At 32.5% G+C, this 25,030-nt stretch overlaps 1 protein-coding gene across 1 annotated transcript; it reads right to left on the minus strand.

Moving 5' to 3' along the window:
• Window positions 1-1,812: 1,812 nt before the first annotated feature.
• LOC109180938 (tropinone reductase homolog) lies at window positions 1,813-24,271 on the minus strand. The gene is made up of 7 exons (XM_019330659.1): window positions 24,267-24,271; window positions 15,691-15,694; window positions 3,334-3,425; window positions 3,002-3,209; window positions 2,583-2,799; window positions 2,285-2,391; window positions 1,813-2,133 (listed from the first exon to the last, which is right to left on the minus strand). Exons 3-7 carry the CDS (start codon window positions 3,417-3,419, stop codon window positions 1,942-1,944), a joined length of 810 nt encoding a protein of 269 aa, XP_019186204.1. The 5' UTR covers window positions 3,420-3,425; window positions 15,691-15,694; window positions 24,267-24,271; the 3' UTR covers window positions 1,813-1,941.
• Between the last annotated feature and the right edge of the window lie 759 nt (window positions 24,272-25,030).

Below are 25,030 nucleotides of genomic sequence, written 5' to 3' on the forward strand. Positions count from 1 at the left end.
TCCTGTTTAATTTGGTAAAATAGTTAGCCTATATTAGTTAATTTTGACTTATTTGACTATTATTAGGTGTTTGACTTGATTAAACAATCAATATGAGTGTTTAATTAATTAGTTTTTTGCAACAACTTATTATTCTAAAATGCTAATCAAAAAGCTGCTCAAAGTAGCTTTTTTGATAAGTTTTTTGAGATTTCATGTCTGTCCATATCCAGTTCTTGCCTTCTACATCCCACTTCATTAGGCGTGGCCAGGGACGGAGCCAAAGGGGGGGGGGGGGGGGGGGCAGTTGTCCCCTTCACCCCACCCCCACCCCATATATAACCTTTGTATGTATATATGTATATATAGTATAGGTTTTAGTACTAGTATAAAAAAAAAACTAGTGATTGTTAACAAAGGAGTTAGATTAGTTGGTAAGGCTTGTGTTTGTTAATGAGAGATGAGAGATGTTGTGGGTTCAAATCCTTTCATTATATAGTTTTACATATTTTTGAGTCCTTCTCCTATGGCTTCAACACAGTCACAATTTTGATGTGTTTTATTTTTCGCACATATTCAACAATATCTAAAACTATATTTCTTAAGTAATGGTTATAAAAAAAAAATTCTTAGGTAATTTATTTATTTTAAATTATCTCTTTTGTTTTAATGTTTCACTTTTACTGAAAAAAATTTCTGAATTCGTCCTACTTCTTCGCCCCCTCAATTCAATTTCTGGTTCCATCCCTGGGCATATGGCTCATCATTTTCACAACCGTACACACATTTATATGTTTACACACATTAGGTGCCTTTTGGGGTAATATAACCTTTTTCTAAAAATAGAACTGCAAACTAAATTACTTCCAAAAAAAAGTAAATGAAAGTTGTTGCTCAGCTATACGTTGTTGTCAGAAAAATATAAAATTCATTCTTAACAAATCTGTCCTCATTATAAAATAAATTTGTACTGGTAGTTAGATGCGCTGACCGATCATGCCAAAAGATATTGATGGTGTAAATTATTTCGGGTGGGATAAATGTGACTGAGAATTCAAGTATAGGTGAAATAATATAACCGGGAAGATAAATATATGAATTATAAATCATTCCTAGCGTTATGTTAATTATATGTGTTTTTCTTGTGTTCTACTTTTTTATTATTTTCAGGTGATCATGCTTGAGCATTTGGCATGAGAGCAATTCGTACCACCTAGATTGTTATCATTGAAGTTAATTAATTAATTAATTAGTTAGATAGCTAGTTAGTTGGATTCGATTCGTTTAGTACATGTATATAAATAGTGAATCTTATGCATATAAATAACAAACATAACTTTACTGAATATTAAATTTCTAAGTAAAAAGGGGTGGGATGTGGCGAATAAGTCTAATTATACTCTACAAATAATGAACCTGCAAAAATGAGTTTAGAATATACATGCCTAAATAATTAACAATCAATTAGTTTGCATATGCTCAAATAATTGACCATATGCGCACAAATAGTGAATCTTGTGCATATAAATAATAAAACTTCAAGTTGTTTTCATACTATTTTGTACAAAACATTCAAATAATGAACATTATGTATAAAAATAATGTATCATATGTATAGAAATAATATATAGTATGCATGGTCCACCTAATAAGCATTGCATCATCAAATACCGGGTCAATAGGTCATTTTAGGTTCAATTGTATGATATGCCTTACATTGTTCAGGATTCCAATAACATTTTTTTCCGAATTAGATGATCGAAATATTATTGTGTATGTAGTTCGATAGCCTATTTAATAGATATTCCAAATTAAAATCTAACCCAAAGCATCTGTAGAAATTATTATTATTATTATTTTTAAAATTCAAGAGCAGGACTATTATATCTTTCACTGTGCCATCGAACCGGATGAGTACATATAGTGAAATAAGTGATTGTGTGATGAGTGCTAAAAAGAAATTTAGAAGTGGAAGGCACCAGCTGTGTAGCCTCCATCAATGAGGATAACCTGGCCAGTGATGTGTGAAGCAGCTGCAGGAAGACAAAGGAATGCTACCAATGGAGATATCTCATTAGCTTCTGCTATTGGCTTCAATGGAGTTCTCATCATAATTTCACCATACATTTTCGCTATAGATGGATCAATTTCCTCCTGAATCAAAACAATATGTTAAGGTTACGTTGTTGGCTAGGGCGACAAGGCGGCAGGATTTACTCAATACACACTTTTAGATAGTGACTGTGAGTTTCTCTCGTCATATAAAAAACAATATGTTAAGCATAATTGATAGAGATGCTCTTACAGGTTTCATGATTGTTGTCCGTACACCGGATGGAGAAACAGTATTGACTCTGATGCCATCTTTTCCCCATTCGCATGCCAAATTCTTTGTAAGCTGATTAATAGCAGCTGCATTGCATGCAAACATTCATCACAACACAACAAATTATTTACAGCAGTGTTGCAAAAATCGTGCTTAGGCGCTAGGTGGTCGGCCTCCTAGGCGCCTGTCTAGGCGACCCCAGGCGCCTAGAGGGAGTCTAGCTATTTTTTCAACATTGATTTACAGTAATGTTATCTTTGGAGGATGCTTAAATTACCTTTGGAGGATGCATAAACAGAGATTGCAGGCAGTGCAATGTGGCCTGCGAGAGAGGAAATAAAGACGATGCTGGCGTTTCCAGTGGCTTTGAGGAGTGGGTATGTGAGTTGTGCCAGGTGGTAGGGTGACTCCAAATTTGTTTGAATTATTCGTGACAACTCCTCTGCCTCATAATCCTTTGCTTTCCTAAGCTTGCTAATTGCAGCGTTGTTCACCTGGATCACCAACATATTCAAAACTTATTGAGTATTGACCTAGCTTCTTTATTTAAGCTGGTCAGTTATAGACAATATAACCTAGCTAGGCTAATTTACGTTCTCGTGGCCGTTTACCAGTTAAGGTCACAACTCACAAGACAGAATTTAGTCACGCAGTTACTATCTGAGGGTATGCACAGACTAAATTCTGTAGACTTACAAGGATGTTGAGCTTGCCATTGAAAACAGAAGTTACAGTATGAATGAGCTGTTGTCTCTGTTCTCTAGAGGCCAAGTCGCAGACTGAACCTGAAACTTTGAAGCCTTTGGCCTGCCATTCCTGCACCTTCTGCTCGAGCTCTTTCTGGTTCCGAGAACAGGTATGAACCTCCGCCCCGAACCCAGCCAGCTCCTCCACTATGGCAGCCCTAAAACCATGTATGCATATAATGATTCTTTTTCAGTTAGTATATATATATATATATATATATATATATATATATATATATATATATATATATATATATATATAATGATGGAATTATGACTAACCCAATGCCTCTGGTTCCGCCAGACACCAAAGCTGTCATCCCCTTGAGGGACCATCTTTGGTTCATGCCACACTGCTCAGATGCCATGTATGTCTACAAAAACTTTTGAAATAGTTGAAGATCTCACTGGTCTTTTAATGGTGGCCAGGCAAGATACTGTTATATATACTTTGGCTGACTGCTACTTTACTTACTTACAGCCCCTTTATATTATGAATTGGCCTCGATCAGATCTCCCCAATTAAAATAATGAAATGAATATTATTACATGGGCGGCTGTATATCACTAATGAAATGAAATGAATTGCTTGCAGTCCACGAAACGGCAGTTCCTAGAACTGATTCAAGTGAACAAGACATACAGGTTCTATTATTCGATTCCCGTAGCTTTTGTGATGCGTCTTAGGTCAATGTTTGGCGCATATGCCGGAGGGAATCGCTGCAAATACAAGAATACAATTTGTTTGTTTGTTAGAAGACAAATTAAAAATTGAAAAAAATGAAAAAAAAATATATTTATTAGGGGTGACTGGTGAGTAAGGATCTGCTCCAATTCATCAAGTTCACTCCTATCTGATCCGAATCTACTTAAAGTGAATAGGATGCAGATCCATTTAATAAAAATCCACTAGTAGCAAATTGAATGTGAATGTAACTACTCAAAATCTATTATATCCAATTCCATATATATATATATATATATATATATATATATATATATATATATATGTTCAGGTTCAGGTGCATTTAAGTGTCTCTCGTGCGGTTGTGTGGGTGATTAATGTGCGCGATTTTTGTACTTAATGTGCGTGAGTCTTGTGCTTAATGTGCGTGAGTGTGTAATGTTTAATGTGCGCGAGTTTTGTACTTAATATGCGTGAGTCTTGTGCGCAATATGCATGAGTTTTGTGCTTAATGTGCGTGAGTGTGTACTTAATGTGAGTTGTTGTTGAAACTTTAAAGTGTATGAGTTTTATGCTTAAGGTGCGTGAGTTTTGTACTTAATGTGCGTGAGTGTGTACTTAAAATGTGAGTTGTTTTTAAAATTTAAGGTGCGTGTGTTATTTTGTCGTGAGACTTGTACTTAACATGCGTGAGGTTGTGTTCTAGAGGTGTTTTGTTTGTGTGCTTAATGTACGTGTGTTGTGTACTTTAAGTGCGTCAGATTGATGTTTAACGTGCGTCCACCCGTACAACCGCACGAGAATTCTCAAATGCACATGATCCCTTCCATATATATATATATATATATATATATATATATATATATATATATATATATATATATATATATATATATCACTATTGTGTGTCTTAAGACGATGTAGCCCAAATATAAAATTATAGTTTAATTTTAATTTTTAACATGTATATACTTATTATGGAGTTTTAGGTCTCTCTTGCTTATTGTCATTTTTAACTTTTTGCCATCTTAGCTTCAATTTTCAAGTCAGATTTGTAATTTTGAATATGTTTGAATTTTAAATTAATTATTGAGTTAATACCCAAAATCGTCCTCGACTATAGTGAATTTTCTCAATTTCGTCCTAAACGACTTTGGTGACCTAATATCGTCCCAGATTTTTGTGTTTCGCTCAATTTAGTCCCAGATTTTTGTGTTTTTGCTCAATTTAGTCCTTCATTTGTTATTCTATCCATTTGGTGTTAAATAAATAGACAATTCAATAATTTTAATATTGGCATCTCTTTACTCATAGACATGTGAACTGCGAAATCCATTTTTTTTTTTTACGAATTACTCTAGAATTACTCCTAGAATTGCGAATATAAAATTTGATTTGCAGGTTCGGGAGTAAATCTGGGTGTAATTCGTACAAGAAAGAGGAATTTCACACTTCACAAGTTGAAGGTAAAGAGAGATCAATATTGACATTACTGAATTGTCCCTTTATTTAACACAAATTTGACGGAATAACAAATGGAGGACTAAATTGAGCGAAACACAAAAGTCTGGGATGATATTAGGTCACCAAAGTCGTTTAGGACGAAATTGAAAAAAACCACTATAGTCGAGGACGATTTTGGGTATTAACTCATTAATTATTTATACCTTAAAATTGGATATTTAGGTTTTTTTTTTTTTTAATTATGATTTTAATTTCTGAAGTCTTGAAATAATGTATTATAATTTATTTTATTTTTTAAACTTGAAATCCGCATCTGATTTGTCAAATATGCTAATAACAGATCGAATTGGATTAGATTCATACCCCTGACATATGAAATTTTTTAATTCCACCCCTAATGAATTGGATACGAATTCATGCCAAATCTGTTCCAATCCAATCCGTGCTGACCCCTAATATTTACTTGTACGACATTTCTTTGAATTGAAAATAGAGAATGGCAAAGGGGTAACAAAGGCAAAGGGGTAACAAACTTCATAGTTGGTGGCAAATTATTTTGTAGGCCCGGATCAACCTTCTAAGGTAAATCTGGATCCAAAAATACACAATTTACATATTATATGTTTGCAATTTACTTTTTAAAAATTTACAATTTATAATGATTATGTATTGTATATTTATATTTATAAATTCTCAAAACTTATAAACACAATTTATATTTTTTTTTTTGAAAGCAAAACAATGCATATATTAATGGATAAACATAGCAATAGAGCCAGGAGGGACAGAGTCTCAAAATCATAATTTATATTTTAAATGTTCACAATTTCAATACTAAATATACACAATTTAGTACCAGGGTCCACTTGCAAGATGAATCCTGGTCCATAGTATAACAACTTGTAGAGTAGTGATATTTGATCAGCCCTTTTTTGTTTTTGTTTTTGTTTTTTTTTGTTTTTTGTTTTTTTTTTTGTTTTTTGTTTTTGTTTTTTTTTTTTTTTTGTTTTTTGTTTTTTTTGTTTTTTTTTTTGTTTGTTTGTTTTTTTTTTTTTTGGTTTTTTTTTTTTTTTGTTTTTGGTTTTTTAAAGGCTGCCATTTAAATGAAGCCCAATTGAAAAATAATATTGAGAGATGGTGGGCTTATTATGGGTCATTGCAATAGTGCAATCAAACTTCATAATGGATCAGCCCATTTTTAATCAAGATAACCCAAGTAGTTGACGATTCAGCATCCATCTCTTTGAAGGTTTAGAGACCAAATATCCGCAAATTATGCCCTGCTACATGGTGCACACGGTTACAAAAACGGTATCGTTTTGATTAAAAATGACGCGTCTAATTTTTTAAAAAATCAGTTTTGATTGTTGTTAATGGCGTTATGTTATGCATAATTTGAACTATATATCCAGAATGAATGAACTATATAGTTCAAATTATGCACAACATAACGTCGTTAACGACGATGTCGTTTTTGTAACCGTGTGCACCATGCATGGTGCACACGATTGCACAGCATAATGCTCCACAAATATCTTGGCAAATTATATTATATATGGATCAGGTCCAAAGTGCATAGTGATTTCAGTTATCAATATTCTTATTCCAATAATCCAATATTTAAACCAAATACCCAGTAAAGTTTCAGTTGAAATGAGTAATCTCAGAGACTAAAGAGGACCATCTTTAGGACCATCTTTCTCTTTCAAATGTTAATTCATTATTTTCTCCAACCTTGAGAGAGATGTTTAACCTAATATATATTTGATTAGATTCTGTTTTTAGTAACAAATGTAAGTGCTCAGAATCAAACAAGAACTTTTTTGTACTTAGTTATGTCGGGGAAGTGAATGGATGCTCTGTCTCCATATGTTAATCCATTCATACACGGTCTAAGTTAGCAAATTCTTTATGTACACCAACATTTGTACAAACATGTTTAGTGACTCATTCAGTTATCGTGAGTAAGAAGTCACAAAATTGTCATAATTTACATTTCCATCAACCTGTTGAACCAAAATGTGAACCATACCTATTAAGATTATTGAATTTTATTTGTCCGCATGGGTAGCTCAACTAGTCATAGGGGTGAAGTTTGGGAAGAATGATTAGGGATTGAGTCTCAAATGCCTAGTTTGGGAAGAATGATGAATTTTACTTACCAAATTACACTTAAGGGCATAGTTACATTTGGTAAGGGCATAGTTACATTTGGTAAGGGCATAGTTAAGGGCATAGTTATATATATATTTGGTAAGGGCATAGTTACATTTAAGAGCAAATTACACTTTTGGTCCTATGACTATAAGGGGCATGTTAATTTCGGTCCGTGACTTTTAAAACTAACAATTTAGTCATTTGACTATGTTTTTTTTAGCAGATTTGGTCCTTCCAGCTAAAATAATGAATCTTGCTCTCACCAAGGGTTATGCCAGTTCATTGCAGGCGCAGCAAGGAAGAAGAAGAAATGAGGATGAAAGACCATTTTGCCCCCCCTAATATTTCCACCGGTGATTTGACCGGAAGGACCAAATCTGCTAAAAAAACATAGTCAAATGACTAAATTATTAATTTTAAAAATCACAGACCGAAATTAAGATGCCCTTTATAGTCATAGGACCAAAAATGTAATTTGCTCTTACATTTAATACCTAACCATAACGTGGTCATCTCGCAACTTTGATTTTCTACATCTTCTTTTTGAGTCAAAGTTACCTTTTTATCCTCGTTGTCTTTGGCCATGAAGCATGCAGGGTCAATCTCTTTAGTTGGACCAATGTTTTCAAATGAGTGTTTCTTTCAACTTCTTCCGAGTCTCAAATTGCTTCTTTAATTTTGTGTTGACTTCTTGAAGCTTGGTCAACAAACATAGAAGAACTTTATCATGCCATTCATGGAGCAATGCTTGCAACACTTTCATATTGATCTCCATATGTGGATACTCTTTCTTTAAAAGAGAAAGCTCACTTAAAATTGTTGAAAAAATTAATAAAATTTAACATTTTAAATGATCATCATTTCGAGTTATTAATTTGAATGGAGTCTACTTTTGATTTGGGTTAGGTCAAAGTAGATTCAAATTTTCATAATAGGTAAAGAGATTTGATTTGATATGTTATTCACACGCTCAAAATGGATAATTATTGTTGAATGAGAAATTGATTTTTACACTGTACCACTAAAGTTGAAAAATGAGAATTTGAGAAGGCTTAGTTTTTAAGTAGCATTTGTCCCACTTAGAAAAAGCATGTAGATTTACACAATATAAATACAATTGAACTTTTTAAGAATTTTAAATGAAAAAATAACAATTATAGTCCCTTAATTATACTAGAATAGCCAACTAAGCACCCATTTAGTGCATAATTAAATTGGTTATTTGGTGACTGTTTTAATCCCTCACCTCATATAGCTGTTAAGTTAAAATAGATTTTTAAGTCAAAAGCAACATATATGCAGTAACTTTGTTTTACATTTAAATACTCTTTAATGAACAAAAATAATCATATAGTTAAATATTTTCAAAATAATTTAGGGAAGCTAAAGAAAAGACTATCTAGTAATAAAATGAAAAAAAATGCAATACTTTTAAGTCAAATAAATTTTGATTCCCGCCAACCAAATGTGTTGGGGTATAAGAACTTCGATAGAAAATCGGTTAACCAACGACCAAATCGAAGAAGTTCGTTTAACCATTTTTTAATCGATATAATTCGGTTCAATTAATGGTTAGGAATTATAAAATAATTTCGGTTATCAATTAATTTGATTCGAAAGTGTCAGTTAATCAAATTAACCAAACGGTTAACTGAAGTGTGGGTGTGGGTGTGTGTATTAAAAGACTATCATCTCATTTTAAATTGTCTGGCATAGAAACTCTCCGTGGTGCACATTAAGGGTCACATACAATTTAAATCTCAAAATGACCTAAAGCTTGGAGTACTTGTGTGCAACCCTAGCGTGCTAAATGTTTGTCAAAAAACAAAAAATTAAAGTAAAAAACTTACAATAGTCAAAAGATTAAAATTGAAAAAATAAAGTCTAACTACTTGTAGAATTGAATGGTAGAACAAGGTGACAAATAAATAACAGTTGAATTGAATTACAGCCCATAACCATAAATCAACAATGTTTGTTTTAATCACAAAGTCGCCTAGCGGCAGTTCATGGAAAGTTTTAACAAATTAAGTAATAAACCATCCAATTATGCATGTTGAACGGTTAAATAAGATTACACTTATGCATAATTAAATCTTAATTAAATGTGAAAAGACACATTTTTCCCACTTGAAGGCTGTGTGAATGTGATAATACTTCAATTCAATCAACGATCAAGTGTCACCTCACACGAATAAATTAATAAAAGCGTCGTTCAATTCCTAACCTCCTACCTTCGAAACTTCTTCCCCACTTTCATTTTCTAACCTTAATTATCATTATCTGCCTGTCTCCCTCACCCTAAATAAACAAAACTAAAATTTCTGTCCTTCTCGTGACTGCGAAACAATTAAGGACCAAAATTAAGTTGGAAAAGAAGACATTATTGATGATCGAGTTAATAAGACAATCTGGTAACTACTTTTATAATGTTAAGGTGTTGTACGTACTGTTAATCTTTTTGGTGTTTTTTAATGTGGTGTTAGGGAAAGGTGACTGTCCTCTCCCTTGTCTGGTATGCTGGAATTATTGAATGATGATGTTATATATATATATATATATATATATATATATATATATATATATATATATATATATATATGAAAATTTTAATTTAATCTCCACTGTACTGTAGGAAGATGCAATGTGTCCAAACATGTGTAACACTGACTCTCTTTTGGATGATCCAATTGAACTAAATCTCAAACTGATCAAACTGAAGTGGGGTTTTTAAAAAAAAAAAAAAAAAAATATATATATATATATATATATATATATATATATATATATATATATATATATATATATATATATAATATAAATATAATAATAATAATAATAATAATTTTAGAACAAGTTGTATATTTTGATTGATTTGTGCATGTCATCTTTCGTGATTGAACTGAACTTCATTACAAATTTCCTTCTCCTTCTTGTTGTATAATAGTTTTTATCTCTTATGGGTTATCGTTTAAAAATGATACCATTCTCTTTTGTTTTAACTTCTGTGAATTTCTGTATGTAAAAACAAATAGAGTTTAATGTAGAGACAAATATGAGTCGCGATTTAAGACGAAGCTCAATTTATTATTGTATAAATGGTGAGAAATTGTTGTCTATAAACAAATTACTTAGCTTTACTATAGTTTCATACTTTCATTCTTAATAATTTTATTCGTTAACATGCCATAATAATTGACTATTGTTTATGTTGAATTTCAGTGCTGCATTATACTTACTTCTCAAACACGATTAATCATAGAGTTCTTTGACTATCTGATTACCATATCCTACTTAAAACTAATTGGTGATTAGTACGTAGACATTATCTAAGGTGCAAAGTAAAACTATCTGCTGATTGGTATGCAGTAGTATGGAGTTCTAGTTGAGGTTCATCATCCATTTGACTTGAAATACAGGAGGCTGATTTTTTTTTATTTTTTTTTTTTAAAAAGGTGTTTTTTGTTTGTAGTATTTATTTGGACAATTAATACTTCTTCTCTTTATTCTTCTCCTTAACCAATTACTATATTTGTATTTATTATACGTTAATGCGTTATATTCCACAGACCACAGAGAATTGGTCGTTAGACGGTCACCCACTTAACTATTTTTGTGGTTCAAAACATGTCCAAAGTCCCAAAGTCCCAAGTCCCAACCATAATTGTTTGCAAAAAAAGCCAAAATAATTGTACCCAATATTTGACCTTTTTCTTTTTAAAACTCAAATTAAAACAAGTTAAGCAAACGATTTTTAATTTGCTGCACGTATATACTTTGGTTGTAAATTATATGGTCAACTAAGGTTTACCATGCGCATTGTGGATTTTGATCCAAATTATATACATTCAATTATAATTTAATGTACATAATCTATTAACTGTATGTATATAATATGATCATGGTCCACGATACTCGTGGTGAACACTGGTCCATGATATAACGATAGTACTTTTGTGCTTTATTTTTCTAAAAAAGATTTTTAAAAGTCTATTTATCATTTCTAGATTTCTAACTTTCTCATGACAAACAAAAATTATGAAATAATGAGTTAATTATACCTTATACTCTTATAACAAGGTTATTAATTATACCTACCTCTTAGAGCTCAACACTAAATGTATGCAGCTAAATTAAATATCTTAATTTGAAAGTTTCACAATATTGGTTATTAATAATGTCAACTACTATAAAAAAAGAAATAAATGTCACATTTTTTAAAATAGTAAAAATATTTACAAAAATGTTATTGCTTTTATCTTTTTCATTTATAATAGTTTGTATTTTCACTACATAATATATACACACACACACAGATATATATATATATATATATATATATATATATATATATATATATATATATATAACACATTTTTATTAGAGAAGGGTGTTTGGAAATATTATTTGCAATAGACTATTTAAGTATACTACCCCTCTCAATAATTTGCATGCATTAGCTTGGGCTGATAAAATAAGCAGTCTTTAATATATTTTAATAAATATATATAATATAATATAATATAATATAATGCTGTAATGTGATACTCATTATCATACTTGGAAGATGTTTCTCAATAACATATCCTGAAATAAAATTTTCAAAGCAATTTCCCCAAAAAATGACAAATTTCATACACGTTACACGGACCAATATATATAATACAACTAATCAGAGATTTCAAATGATAATGATAATAATACTAATTAATAAATAACAATTTAATTAATTTGTGCAATGAAATAATGTATATGGACCACCATGGTATATATGCACATTATTTCTGGTCAAGCCAATCCGTTCAAAATTTGACTGTCGTCCCATTTTGTACGTTTCTCGTCTTCTTCCCCTTAACACTAACCAGTAGTGGACTTGCTGGCTTCAATTATATTTTCAAAACCAGGAAATTAGATGGAGAACATTATATTGTGTGGAAGCAATGCAAAAATTTTTGGTTTTTAGGTTAAAGACAGACTGGGATTCGGGGAGGGTGTAATTTCCTGTATAACTTTGCAGGCACACAACCTTAAAAACAGACATCATTTTTAATATTCCAAAGCTAATTATACAATGGTGTAACGTCACTACTGGAAATTATGGAATTTTCGACCACCAGAAAGTGATCTTAAATCAAGTCAAAAGCAAAAAGTGGTCGAAAATAGCAACAAAGGTTTTTCCGGATACCAAAAGTGGTCGGAACAAGACTTTCGACTCGATTTAAGATCATTTTCAGGTGGTCGGAAATTTCATAATTTCCAGCAGTGCGTGTTGGGCATCGGCCGAGCTGAGTTTAGCCCCTACTCGATTTAATACGTGACGTTGTGGCTTACCATGAAAAGATGTTGTTAAATGGTTAATCTCTGTATACATATCACCAATTGATTTTAAAAATGATATGACAATCGTCAATCATATAACAAAAAAAAACTTCATGGTTGAGCGTTCTTGGGATCCATCACAACATACTCCGGCTTGCTTGTAGTATGAATCCTCCGCACATTTTATTTTGTCTATAAAATACGAAATTCATACATTCCAGGACTCACACATCCCGACCTGACAAGATTATAGAGGCGGCCATACATTTTATTTTAGCTTGTAAGAATAATGCTTGTCATGCTGCCAGCAAGTTTCCTTCATTTAAGGCCCAAAGAATTCATATATGAATACATGCAGGAATTAGGGAGACTGCAGAATGTATTTTGGTGCTTACACACAATTATTCCCTCGTGACCTTACTTGTGGCAGCAGATAGAACTTAGAACGAGGCATTTCTTTGGTATTTAAAAGTTGGGAAAATGGCACGTTTTCCCTCTGAGTTATATATTTATAGCACTTTTTCCCCCTCAATTATTCAAGTGGCTGTTTTTTTTCCCTAAAATGTTAAATGGACATATTTACCCTTAAACAAATTATGACCATAATTTGGTTCAAACCAAATAAACACTATAGCAACCAAACCGAAATATTCCAATTACAATTTAGAATCGAAACTCGATATTTAGAGTTTATTAAAATTCCGGAACGGACGGTTCATGTTCCGAATTGAAAAAATAAAATACATTTATTGTTGAATTTAGACTATTTTTAAAATAAATTTAAAATAAAAACGGTTCAAAATCGCGAATCGGGTCCGGAACCGCCAGTTCACGGTTCAGGATCCAATTTTTTTGATTCATAATTTTAATAAATTGAAATCCAAATATTGGGTTCTAGATCTGAATCATAACCGGAAACTTTTAATTCGATTGCTATAGTGTCCGATTCAGTTCGAACCGAATCATAGTCATCCCTACGTATACGCAATAATTTGTTGGAGAAGTAAAATAAATAAAATGTTTATTTTAAGGGTATAAATGTCAATTTAATATATTAGGGGAAAAAACAACCACTTTTAGAATAATTGAAGGGGCTAATGTGCTTACCTAAATAATTGAGGGAGAAAAAGTGCTATAAGTATATAACTCAGAGGGAAAAAGTGTCATTTTCCCTTAAAAGTTTATTTAGTAATATTTAGATGTTTTTAAAATGCATAATATTTTTCATCGTTGTATACTTGTATAGTACACTTTGTTCCTTATTAATCATACTAGTTTACAGACACATTGCATAAATGATTTAATGTTTAATATCTGTATTTAAATAAATAATTTAAAGTATATCAATGCAAGATTATATAGGAGAAGTTCATTATAGTTTGCATTAAAATTAATACTTAATTTGCAATTTTCTAAAAACAATTATCTAATAAATATTTATTGTAGTTGGCACTAGTACAAAGAAGCACATCAACTACACATGTACAAGTGTTTCCGTTACACCTGTATAGGTATAGCGGATGAGGGTGACTGGAACATGCGAACAATTATATATATATATATATATATATATATATATATATATATATAACCTTAATGATGTGAGAACAATTTTGTCTGATAAAAGAATAATAGAATAATATTTGTAAAGTAATGTACAATTGTAGCATTATAGAAATGAGACAAAAAATATTAATACTATAATGACCTAATTGTTTCCAATAATGCAAAAACATAATTAAAATATTGAGTCTTGTTCTAAATAATTATAAGAAAAACAAAAGGAAAAAAAAAAAAAAAAACTTAACTTAGATTTATTTTTTAAAAAAATGCTAGAAAATGATTTTCAAGTTTTCTTTATTTGTAATCTTTGATGTTTAACTTGGTTTGTATATCTATCACCGATGGGGTAGAAAAATGATTAAAAACACAACCGAATAATGGCTCATGAGGGGTACCTTTGACAATGATAAGAGACAAATGTACAAGTGGAGGTGTTGCCACATGCGTCAAATAAAGCAAGTAATTTGTTAAACACAATAATAACTAATAAAGCAACAAGTTATAGCAAATAGTCAAATACATAATGTATTAATTTATAGGTAAATAATACATTATTTATAAAATGTTGGCAAGGAGTCAAGGACACATGACGAAGTTCTGACAATCGCAATGTGAGAGTTTCACTGAGTGATTGGTTTTGATCTTGTAGGCACTAGACACTAGTCCTTCCACCTAATGAGCCAGTGAGTCACGCGGCAATTTATATGTGGACCAGGGTTCACATAGTATTATGGACCCTGGATCAAAACGACGCGTTTTGATATTTGAGCTTTAAATAATTCTGTAGTTTTCCGTTTCTCATGTTTCGACACAAATTTTAATTTATTCTAGGTACAGAATCAATACTCTTTAGGTACATAATTTCATAACACGATACACAAAAACTCACAATACAAGACACATACACATGTTATATATTTACTTATTCTCAAATCTGATTTATGTAGATAATTTATGTCCTATTGTCACAGAATTTCATAATACAAGACATAAATTCGTAAAATAAGACACAATATATTGTTTGTTACACAACTACTAATATATTTCATGCACAGAATCCATACGCTTAGGTACAGAAGTACATAACATGAGACACAGAAAGTGTATAACGGTATATTTAATTATTTTATTTCAGATACATAATCAATATTCTTAAGGTACAAAATTGCATAACATAAGATACAATAACACATAACGCAAGACACAAAATGCACAGCACAAGACACAAAAACACATATTATATTTACTTTATTAATTCATACGCTTAAGGTACAAAATTACATAACATGATACACAGAAACACATAATACAAGACACATATAGTGCATTGTGCACTGTAGACCGTGGTCTACGATATAATAATTGAAGTCGCGTGATTTACACTTCCACTATCTTGTCGGGTTTGAATGTCGGGCCAGGTGAATATATTACTGAAGTAAATTGTTCACTACAAATCTCTACACGTGTGTGAAAACTGTGAATCATTTCTAGCTGAAGTTGGGATCTATTTGTACTAGTACCCATGCAACAATACTATATCATTTAATGCTAAAATAATTTTCTAGTTAACAAATTAAATGGAATGCTAAACTGGATCATCCTGTTTTTTAAACATATTTTCTTTTACCGAATTATATAAAGTTTGGAAACGACAAACGAACCAGTCTTTAAATAACTCAAGTTTTTAACAAACTGTTGAATTTGTCATTTCTATACAATATTTTTAAATACGCAGTGTTCCATTCTTCAATTTTCATTGTCAAATTGGTTAGATCGATTTGAGGCGAATATCATAGTCATTTAATATATAGTTTATTCATTCAGTCATTCTTGACTTATTTAGGGTTATTGTATTTGTTAATTACTTGTAATACATTATACATTACTATATATGGAAATAAAATAATTAATAGATGATTTTTTATTGGACAAGATCCATCGTAAAATTGAGTAATCAGGATAATTTGGTAACACCGAATAATTAAAATAGATTGGGTAATAAAACGAACCGCAATGTATAGGCTCTTTTTAGAGTAAAATTAAATAAATAAACAATTTAATTAAACTACTTTTGGAAGACTTATAAGGTTTGGCTCCCCGGTTCATCAATAGAAAAAAAATTAAATTTTATAAAAAAGAAATACATAAAAGCATTATTAAAACTTAAAAACATTAGTTCATGTGATACTAGCCCTTAGCTTCTAGCATGCCAACCTTGTGCGCCATGTGATATTATATTTCACATATGATATACTACTAATATTTTCTTTTGGTTACTAATAAATATTTATATTCGTAAATTGCTCACTTTCCCTATTATGATCGAGTAATAATGTTCTGTTCCAACTTCCAATTATTGGAATGAAAAATACAGATGAACTGTACTCTTCACTTGCGTTTTTTAAATTTAAAAACACTCTTTTATCGGGTAATAAATCTTTTTTATATATATATATATCCTCGTTTTTTAAGAAAAAATGGTTTTTTTTTTTTTTTTTTTTTTTTTTTTTTGTGCATATGTTGGATCATTCTTCTAAAAGGTTGAACCCCATAGGCCCCCCACACCCCGATCTAACAGAACATTTGGGAGAATGTAAATCATGGTAACTCAATTGAATATGAATTGAACTACAGAGGCTAGACCTTTGCTTACTGTGCACAAGGAGTCCCCTCACTTTACATATGTTGGATCATGCATGATCCATATGGATGGAGGTTTAGAAGATTTAGTGTGGTACTACTTATCATTCTAAGGTAACATTAATTATTACGTAAATATAAATAAATAAAGTTACCCATTTATTTATATACCTTTTGGTATAATCGTAAAAATATGATTTGACAATTAATTTTAAAGTAACATTATAGAGAGTAATTTTTAGTGTAGTGATAAGCGTTTGATTATGTGATACTAACTTATCCAACATTAAGTGTCCAACAAATATATGTGATATATATACTGAAGTCAATCAATCTCAGTAGGATGAGATGATCGCAGTCACGTTTGTGTGAAAGCAGTCAGTTTCACCCATGCACCAGATGGTCTTACGGGACCCACTCCAGTCATTTTATTGGATTTCAATTTCAACAACACGAATGTTACTACTCAACTGTAACAAAATTTCTCGTGTTTCCACCTTAGTTTACCTAGAAATTGCAAATCCATTTTTTTAATGTTCAAGAAAACTCGCAATCACTATCTAATGGTATGCATAGAATTTTGATCTTAACAGACAAAGAATCACAAAAGAAGAAAAACAATATGCTCGAGTTATTATTTCCAAATTTCAGCCATGTGACCAACTGAGCTAGCTATGTGAGTAGAAAAACAATATGCGACTTTCACTGAGAGTTAAGTTAAACTTGTAACTTTTGATTATCAATTCCATAGTATGACTCCAACCTTGGTCAACATATTCTCTTATATTAGTGTTATATAGTAAGCCAACGTAGGGGTCTTCTACTACAATAGTGTCTGGTCTTCCGATCCGGAGGCCAACTAAAAATCAAAAGCCTGAAACAGTCTATACAACTATACCCACCATTTCACCTTCCTCCCTCTACCCTAGAACACAACTCTTTTGAATTGTTCCTTTCTTCAACTAACAATTATTTTTCCATGATCTCAATACCCAAAATGGGAACACAACCCAACTACTAGTCATCCTCGCAATTTTTCTTCTATATTACTTGAGTTTTCACTGTTTTTTGTTTTTAATTTCCTCTGAAGATCTCGAACTTAAGGTTGTTGTGGGATGGAGCAAGCGAGGTGTTGGGTGTGGCCGAAGCGAAAGCTGGATTTGACGGCGGCCCCTCATCATCATCATCATCATCATCGCCTCCTTGCCTACACGGCAAACCCGTCGTCTTCGAACGGTGATTCGTGGGAGGAGCAGGCTTTTGCGGAGGACGCGGCGGGGGCGCTGGGGGGCTGCGTCTGGCCGCCGCGATCTTACACGTGCAGCTTCTGCGGGCGAGAGTTCCGGTCCGCGCAAGCCCTCGGAGGTCACATGAACGTGCACAGGAGAGATAGGGCTAGGTTGAAGCAATCCTCACCGTCCATCGACGCCCCCGACGGAGGTGTTCCCAGCGCTAATAATTCCACCGTATTACCTAAGTACACTCCTCCCGCCGCCGCCGCCTGCGGCGGCGGCGGCGAGGGTGGTACCCTTCTCTACAGCCACAGCTCCGATTCAGATCACTGGATTAGGGTTTCCAATAGTGCCCCAGAATGGTCAAACCTGTCGGTGGCTAGTAGGCGTTTTTGTTTAACTCCGGACGTGAAGAATGGGGAGAAGAAGGAGTTAAAAGTGTTGATAAATTTAAGGAAGAGCGCCGCCATTGATGATGAAGCAGAAAACAACCTGAAAATCCTGGATTCCTCGTCTAGTTGTAGGGATCATGAAACGAGGACGATGTTGTTGACGACAAGAAGGCCGACAGACGAGGATGTTTCAAGCTGCAAAAGAAGGAAAATAGATGCGGCGAATAATCCTACGTTTGGTTTGTTCCCAAAACCGGGTTCCGGAATCCTCGCCAATCCCATAGAAGAATTGGATCTGGAGCTAAGGCTGGGTAGTGACCCTCCAAAGGTGAAATAAGGAACCAAAATGGATGGTTTAATTTCCTGTCTCATTACTCACCTCATCATCAGTATGTTTTCTACTTTTCTCCGTCTTTTTGTTTCTGCTTTGTTGATCAGAAGCCTGAAAAGCTTGTAGGCTTGGGAATTTGCAGAGTGTAAGAATTCAAGAACCGTAAGAAATCTTGAAAAATCTCCCCAGAAAAATTGTGCACCATCTCTAGCATTATATTTCAGCTAATAACATTTTATAAAGTATATATATCAGTACTATAAACAATGGCTTTGAATTCATCGATTGTTACTGTTCATGACACGTTAAAAGACAATATAATCGATTTTATCCATGTCTCCATACAAAAATAACTTGTCCGTTTCTTGATAGTATACTGCAAATTATTCGATTAATTTATGAATCATATATGGATACTTTTACTTGTTATGATCGATGGATTGCATGAGTGCTTTTGGGATGTAAGAATGTATGGTAACAAAAACAGATTAAAAAAAAAAAAAGTTGTTTGAACATCAAACTTTAGAAGAAAATCTCACTATAACCCCAATCTCAAAACATCCAACAACCGGAACAGTAAACTTAAATTTTGCTGGCACGGACTTAGCTCACTGATTCAATAGACAATATTTGGGAGAAGAAGTAAATTTGAATTTTTGTTTGTTTGTTTGCTCATTTATTTAAAGTTATTGTTTCATGAACTAGATAGGTGAATATTGTTTTTCAAAAAAAAAAAAGAAAAAAAAAAAAAAAAAAAAAAAAAAAAAGAAAGAAAGAAAGATAGGTGAATATTGTAATAAGTGCATGTAGTTCTTGATTTATTTATATATTTTATTCCGGAGGATCTTTTCGAACTTCAAGACTTTAACCTGATGCTAGTTATGGATCAGATCAGCCCAACTCGATCAGTGGGGGGGTGAAGTGAAATTAAATTATAAAAAGATACCAAATTTAATGTTACAGTGCCAAATATGTACTGTACCATATTCTGCAAGAATAACTACTTTTACTTGGAATTGTATCTTTCACTTTCTATTTTGAAAGTTTGCTTTCATGCATGGAAATAACATACTATAAAAACTCGCAGTAAAAATATAAAAATTTATGCTAAGAACTTCATGATTCTTAAAAACACAAGTGACAAAGGTAAATAATAAGAGTTCTATTACATGTATTCTAATCCCTATTTCTACTCCCTCATTTTTACTCCCCTGTGTGAGAATTGATGATTAGTTATCTTTATCTTGTGGGTTTCAATGAAAATGTCAACATCAAAATTTTGTGAGAGGAGTAAAAGTTAGGAGTAGAATTTGGGAGTAGAAATAGTAGTTTTCAAATAATAATACCCATAAAATGTAGATGAGATGTCACAAGTCTTTTTCAATTTAATTACTCTAAAATCTACTCAACACGAACATAATTAATCTTTGTATGTGAAGTTCTAGCTAGTGTACCCTGATTGAGGGAACATGTAGCCAAACAAAAAATAAAAGGCAAATAATTGTGTAGTCATTATAGTGGAATGGACTTGATCGAGTCACTTAAAGATGTTGTCAAGAATTTGAACTCATGTATTTTCTAGGTTGGTTTATTTTCTAGGTTAGTCAACTATAAACAATCAAGGTTGGTTTATTTTCTTATGTTCTGTATTGATTACGGTCACAAAACAAGTTTCACATAGACACACATTCCAGTAATAATGACAGCGAATTTTATAGTAAATCAAAATTTGGACTCATGTGTATATAGTAGCACCCGTTTTTAGAAGAGCTATCTTGAACTGTGCTCGACCCAATAAACTCGATTAGATTAGACTCAATTGATGTGTTAAATCATATATAGTATATGTGGGTTTTGGTGTGATGGATATATTAGTATAATGGATGCGGGGCACAATCCGACCCGGGGTGGCGGCGTGACACGAGAGGCCTTGGGGACCCCAACGGGTCCCCAGCGTGGACCCTGGCGTGGACCTCGGGCGAGGACTGCTACGTGGACCTCGGGCAAGGACTACTACGTGGACCTCGGAAAGGACTACTGCGGGGACGTCGGGCAGGGACTACTGCGAGGATCTCGGTTGGGGACCCCACCGGGACCTCCCCGCGGGACTCGGTCAACTAAGATCCAACCGCCCGCCCTATTCTTTTGGGGTCGGTTGGGAGAACTATTTAGTATAAAAGGGTGTATCCTTGTCTTGTTAGGACATCTACTATTCATTATTATTATCATATTTATCTTGTAACTCTTCTACAAGCATTATCAATACAAAGGTGTCTCCGTGACACACGTATTCAACATCTCTTCCAATTCCTTATTTATCGGGTTTAGTAATTCGGGTCTACCCCGAGTTAATTAAATCCATCATGGTGAATCGGAAGTATTAACTCCAATCTGCATGGGATGATGAGATGAATTGAATCTCATTTTCCCATTCATCAGTACCTCACTGACATTCTCTCAGTAGAAAAATGTGTAAACTAATCCCAGTATAAGTCAGATACAACACAACACAGATTCCCTTTTCCTTTGTACTTTTGTTATCATTATAATCATAATCGATCCCTTGCAGACTATATATATATAATATACAAACTCATATATATATATATATATATATATATATATATATATATATATATATATATATATATATATATATATATATATATATATATATATATATATGCCATGCACTTGTGTTCTCTTCTTCCACTTTTCCCTCCCTCCCTTTTCTCAATCCTTACAAAACTGTGCCACCAACTACAAGGAATCAATCCATTTAAGTATTGCACAGTGGCCCAATTTTCTATTAACAAAAAGAATATTATCACATCAAACACTGATAGCCCTTTTTGTTTGTTCCTCGGTTGATGTGTATATCACCATTAATGAATTTTTGCTTCCTTTTTTATATTCTTCTGGCTCCCAACTACTCTATGAGATAGGAAGAATTGAGAATTGATGAGGAATAATGATGGAGTATAAATAAATAAGGTTATTGCATTGTGACATGCATTAAAACCCTAACCTACCCTAAAAGTTTTAGGTTCTTGTTCACACTGTTGGAAGTCTATCATTCCTGGCTACTTTGCCCTAAATTCTACAATTCAAGAAAGAGAAGTTATTACTTATTCATAGTTTTAGTTTATTTTTCTTTCTTCCATACATTATTCTCATGCCAATTGGTCATTATTATGAATATATGGCCCCTTATCCGAGGGGCCTTGGTTGAAATATAATATTCTCCTATTATAACCATGAGCTATATTGCTAGAAATGAATAATATTCTAGTTGTAAAATTGATTGAATTTTGCTTTTTTGAAGTATGTGGGTGTATTGCTGGGCGGAAGCTTGAAGAGAAAACATGACCTGCTCTAATACTAATTCGTAGAATCTATTATATATATCAGTATGTCAAAAGAGTTATAACTTGTAATAAAGGCGCACCTTTATTTCCTTATATTTATTTTGCATAGCAATTAGTGTCACATTTCAATGGGAAGATGTTGGACTCAACACTCCAACTCTCCAAGTTACCGTCCAATAGGAATAAAATTGTATTTTTACTAATAGGTATAGCTTTTGACGTAATGATAAGTGTTTGATCTGATAAGTATAGAAACACATTATAGGGGATGGGTGATGAAAGTTGGTTTCAACTCTACTATTTGAAAGGATATTACTCACCAACAAATTATTAAGATATGAACCCATAGATTATGCATTAAACATTACTTGTTTCAAGAGTTACAACTCAACTATAAAAAAAAAAAAAAAAAAAAAAAAAAAATCTGAAACATTAATTAATTAATATTATATTATGTTGATCATCAGGAAGGGACAGTACTGTATACATTCTGGGTTATATTAGAGAGAGCATTCCATTTTTAAACATTTATTGGGCTGGCAAATTAAAATTGGTTAGAATTGAATTAACAGAGTTCCACAAGCTGCATGTAAGATGGGATATTATTTAGGGTTTTGTCCTGATTAGGGTTATTGAGTTGGATGGATCTGATGCATGCAAGCATAAGTTTAGGGCTGGAGAGACAGGAAAGGCACATGGGAGATCAGATGTTTTTGTTTGCTAATCCAAGTTTACAATAATATATTGTATGTAGAATTTGGCCAAGAGAATGAGCTGTGTTTTTCACTTTACAGAATTTTGTAATCCCAACACACTCATTTAATTATTTGACTGCGGGACTTAACACTTAACATTAGACATAGATAAAAAATGAATAATATAAAGTATTTTTATGGAATGAATAAATAATAAGTATGGCATGCACAAAAATAATGTAACGGGGAAACTATTAAGGTAAAAGTTACAAGCACCAAAATTCACTATATATAATGTATAGTACATGTACAAGAGCTACCATGGTCAGGTAGTAAAAAGAAGAGAGAAAATGTAGTACGTAAAAGAAATATTATATGGAACTATGAGCCACCCTTTTTGTCTGATCTCTAAGCCTTTATATTGTGTTATTTTCTTGTGGTTGTAACTTGTAACTCCCCTAGCCTCAGGGTCACATATTATCCTATTTTATTGTCTTGACTCCCACTGCCTAGACTAATATTGTAGTATCTGATCATCTATACTTTCTCACCCTCTTAAAACACAAAGATTCAACACCGCCTCCACTGAAACTCGATCTCATAACCTCAAATATGGAGAGTTACTTCCTAGACTATCTCATCTCATTCTTGATAATATAATGGAATATTAATTCCATCACCTATATTACAGGTGATATATATAGCGTAAATTAGAAGTTGTGGTCAACGTCAAGGCAATTGTTATATCGTGGATTAGAACTCACTATGAGCATTATTGACAAATTATACTATGTATTTAGGTCCATCTTGCGTTGAGGATTTTGGTTAAAAATGATATTTATGTTATGTGTCTGCTGTTAATATATTATATGTCTATAGTTAACAGGTTATATATCTATAAATAAATTGAAAGACACATAATAGGTTAACAACATATACGTAATATGTCAATGGCAGATACACAATTTTTGGACCAAAGTCCACAATGCAAGGTGGACCCTGGTCCATAATATAACAATTACGCATTGTGGACGACCTTGGTTCAGATTATGTGCATATAGTTAACATACCTACCTACAATTAACATATTAAATGTTTACAATTAACATAGTATGGCAAATTATATTATGCACCGTGGTGCATAATCGATTATGCACCGCACGTCTTTTTTTTAAATGAAAATTAACAGTGTTTATTTTCGCCGTTCCGCACCCTTTTGCAAAAAGTAACTCTGTTATTCAGTGTCATTTTGTATACACTGCAGTTTCAGTTGAACACAACTACAGTTTCATTTCGATATAACTATAGTTTCATTCGATATTTATAGACTCAAATATGTGAAAATGTTATTTAATTTTATTTTATATACACTATAGTTTTATTAAAACACAACTACATGATCATTTTGATATAATTACAGCTTCATTGTACAATATACACTCAAATATGTGAAATGTTATTCAGTTTCAGTTTATATACACTGCAGTTTCATTTCACTATAACTACAGTATCATTTTGATATAACTGCAGTGTCGGTTTGGATATACTGTAGTGTCAGTTGGTGTTTAATACACCAAACAAACGGACTCCGTTAACTCTAACGGCGGGCCGTTTCTTTACTTAAAGAAACGGCGCCGTATATGGGCCGCGGTGCATAATCGATTATGCACCGCGGTCTATAATATAACAACTGACATAGTATATACCCTTCAGCAAGTATATAATTTATTACCTAAAAGTAGATGTATAATTTGAACCATGATGTATAATGTGCATGTCGAAGAATCCTGGTCCACCATGTAATTTGTAAACGCTGGAATTAATGGTATGTAGCACACTAGCACGCACATGTATGTATAATTAGCGTACAGGTTATGGGCTTATTGCATGTTTCTTTGGGCCATTATCTTGTCTTACCAGGCATAGGCTTCAATTGTGCTTCAACAAAATGATTGAGGATGAAGAGAAAATGGGCTGCTAAAGTTTAAAATATTAAAGAAAGAAGAGTTGTATCAATCGTTATGCTGTGCATCCGTATGCACCATGAATGTGCATACGGATGCCAAAATGACGTCGTTTTATTAAAAAATGCGCGTCTCCCCTTTAAAAAAAATTCAGGTTCGATTCACAGCA

The sequence above is a fragment of the Ipomoea nil genome, unplaced genomic scaffold, assembly GCF_001879475.1.
Source record: "Ipomoea nil cultivar Tokyo-kokei standard unplaced genomic scaffold, Asagao_1.1 scaffold1043, whole genome shotgun sequence".
NCBI classification, from domain to species: domain Eukaryota; kingdom Viridiplantae; phylum Streptophyta; class Magnoliopsida; order Solanales; family Convolvulaceae; genus Ipomoea; species Ipomoea nil.

What these genes read in the sequence shown, in the direction of transcription:
- LOC109180938 (XM_019330659.1), bottom strand. Translation starts at nt 3,419, where the DNA reads ATGGCATCTGAGCAGTGTGGCATGAACCAAAGATGGTCCCTCAAGGGG. An exon ending in ATGGCAAGCTCAACATCCTT is followed by an intron (nt 2,800 to 3,001) that starts GTAAGTCTACAG and finishes TTGGTGATCCAG; the next exon opens with GTGAACAACGCTGCAATTAG. An exon ending in TGTTTATGCATCCTCCAAAG is followed by an intron (nt 2,392 to 2,582) that starts GTAATTTAAGCA and finishes CATGCAATGCAG; the next exon opens with CTGCTATTAATCAGCTTACA.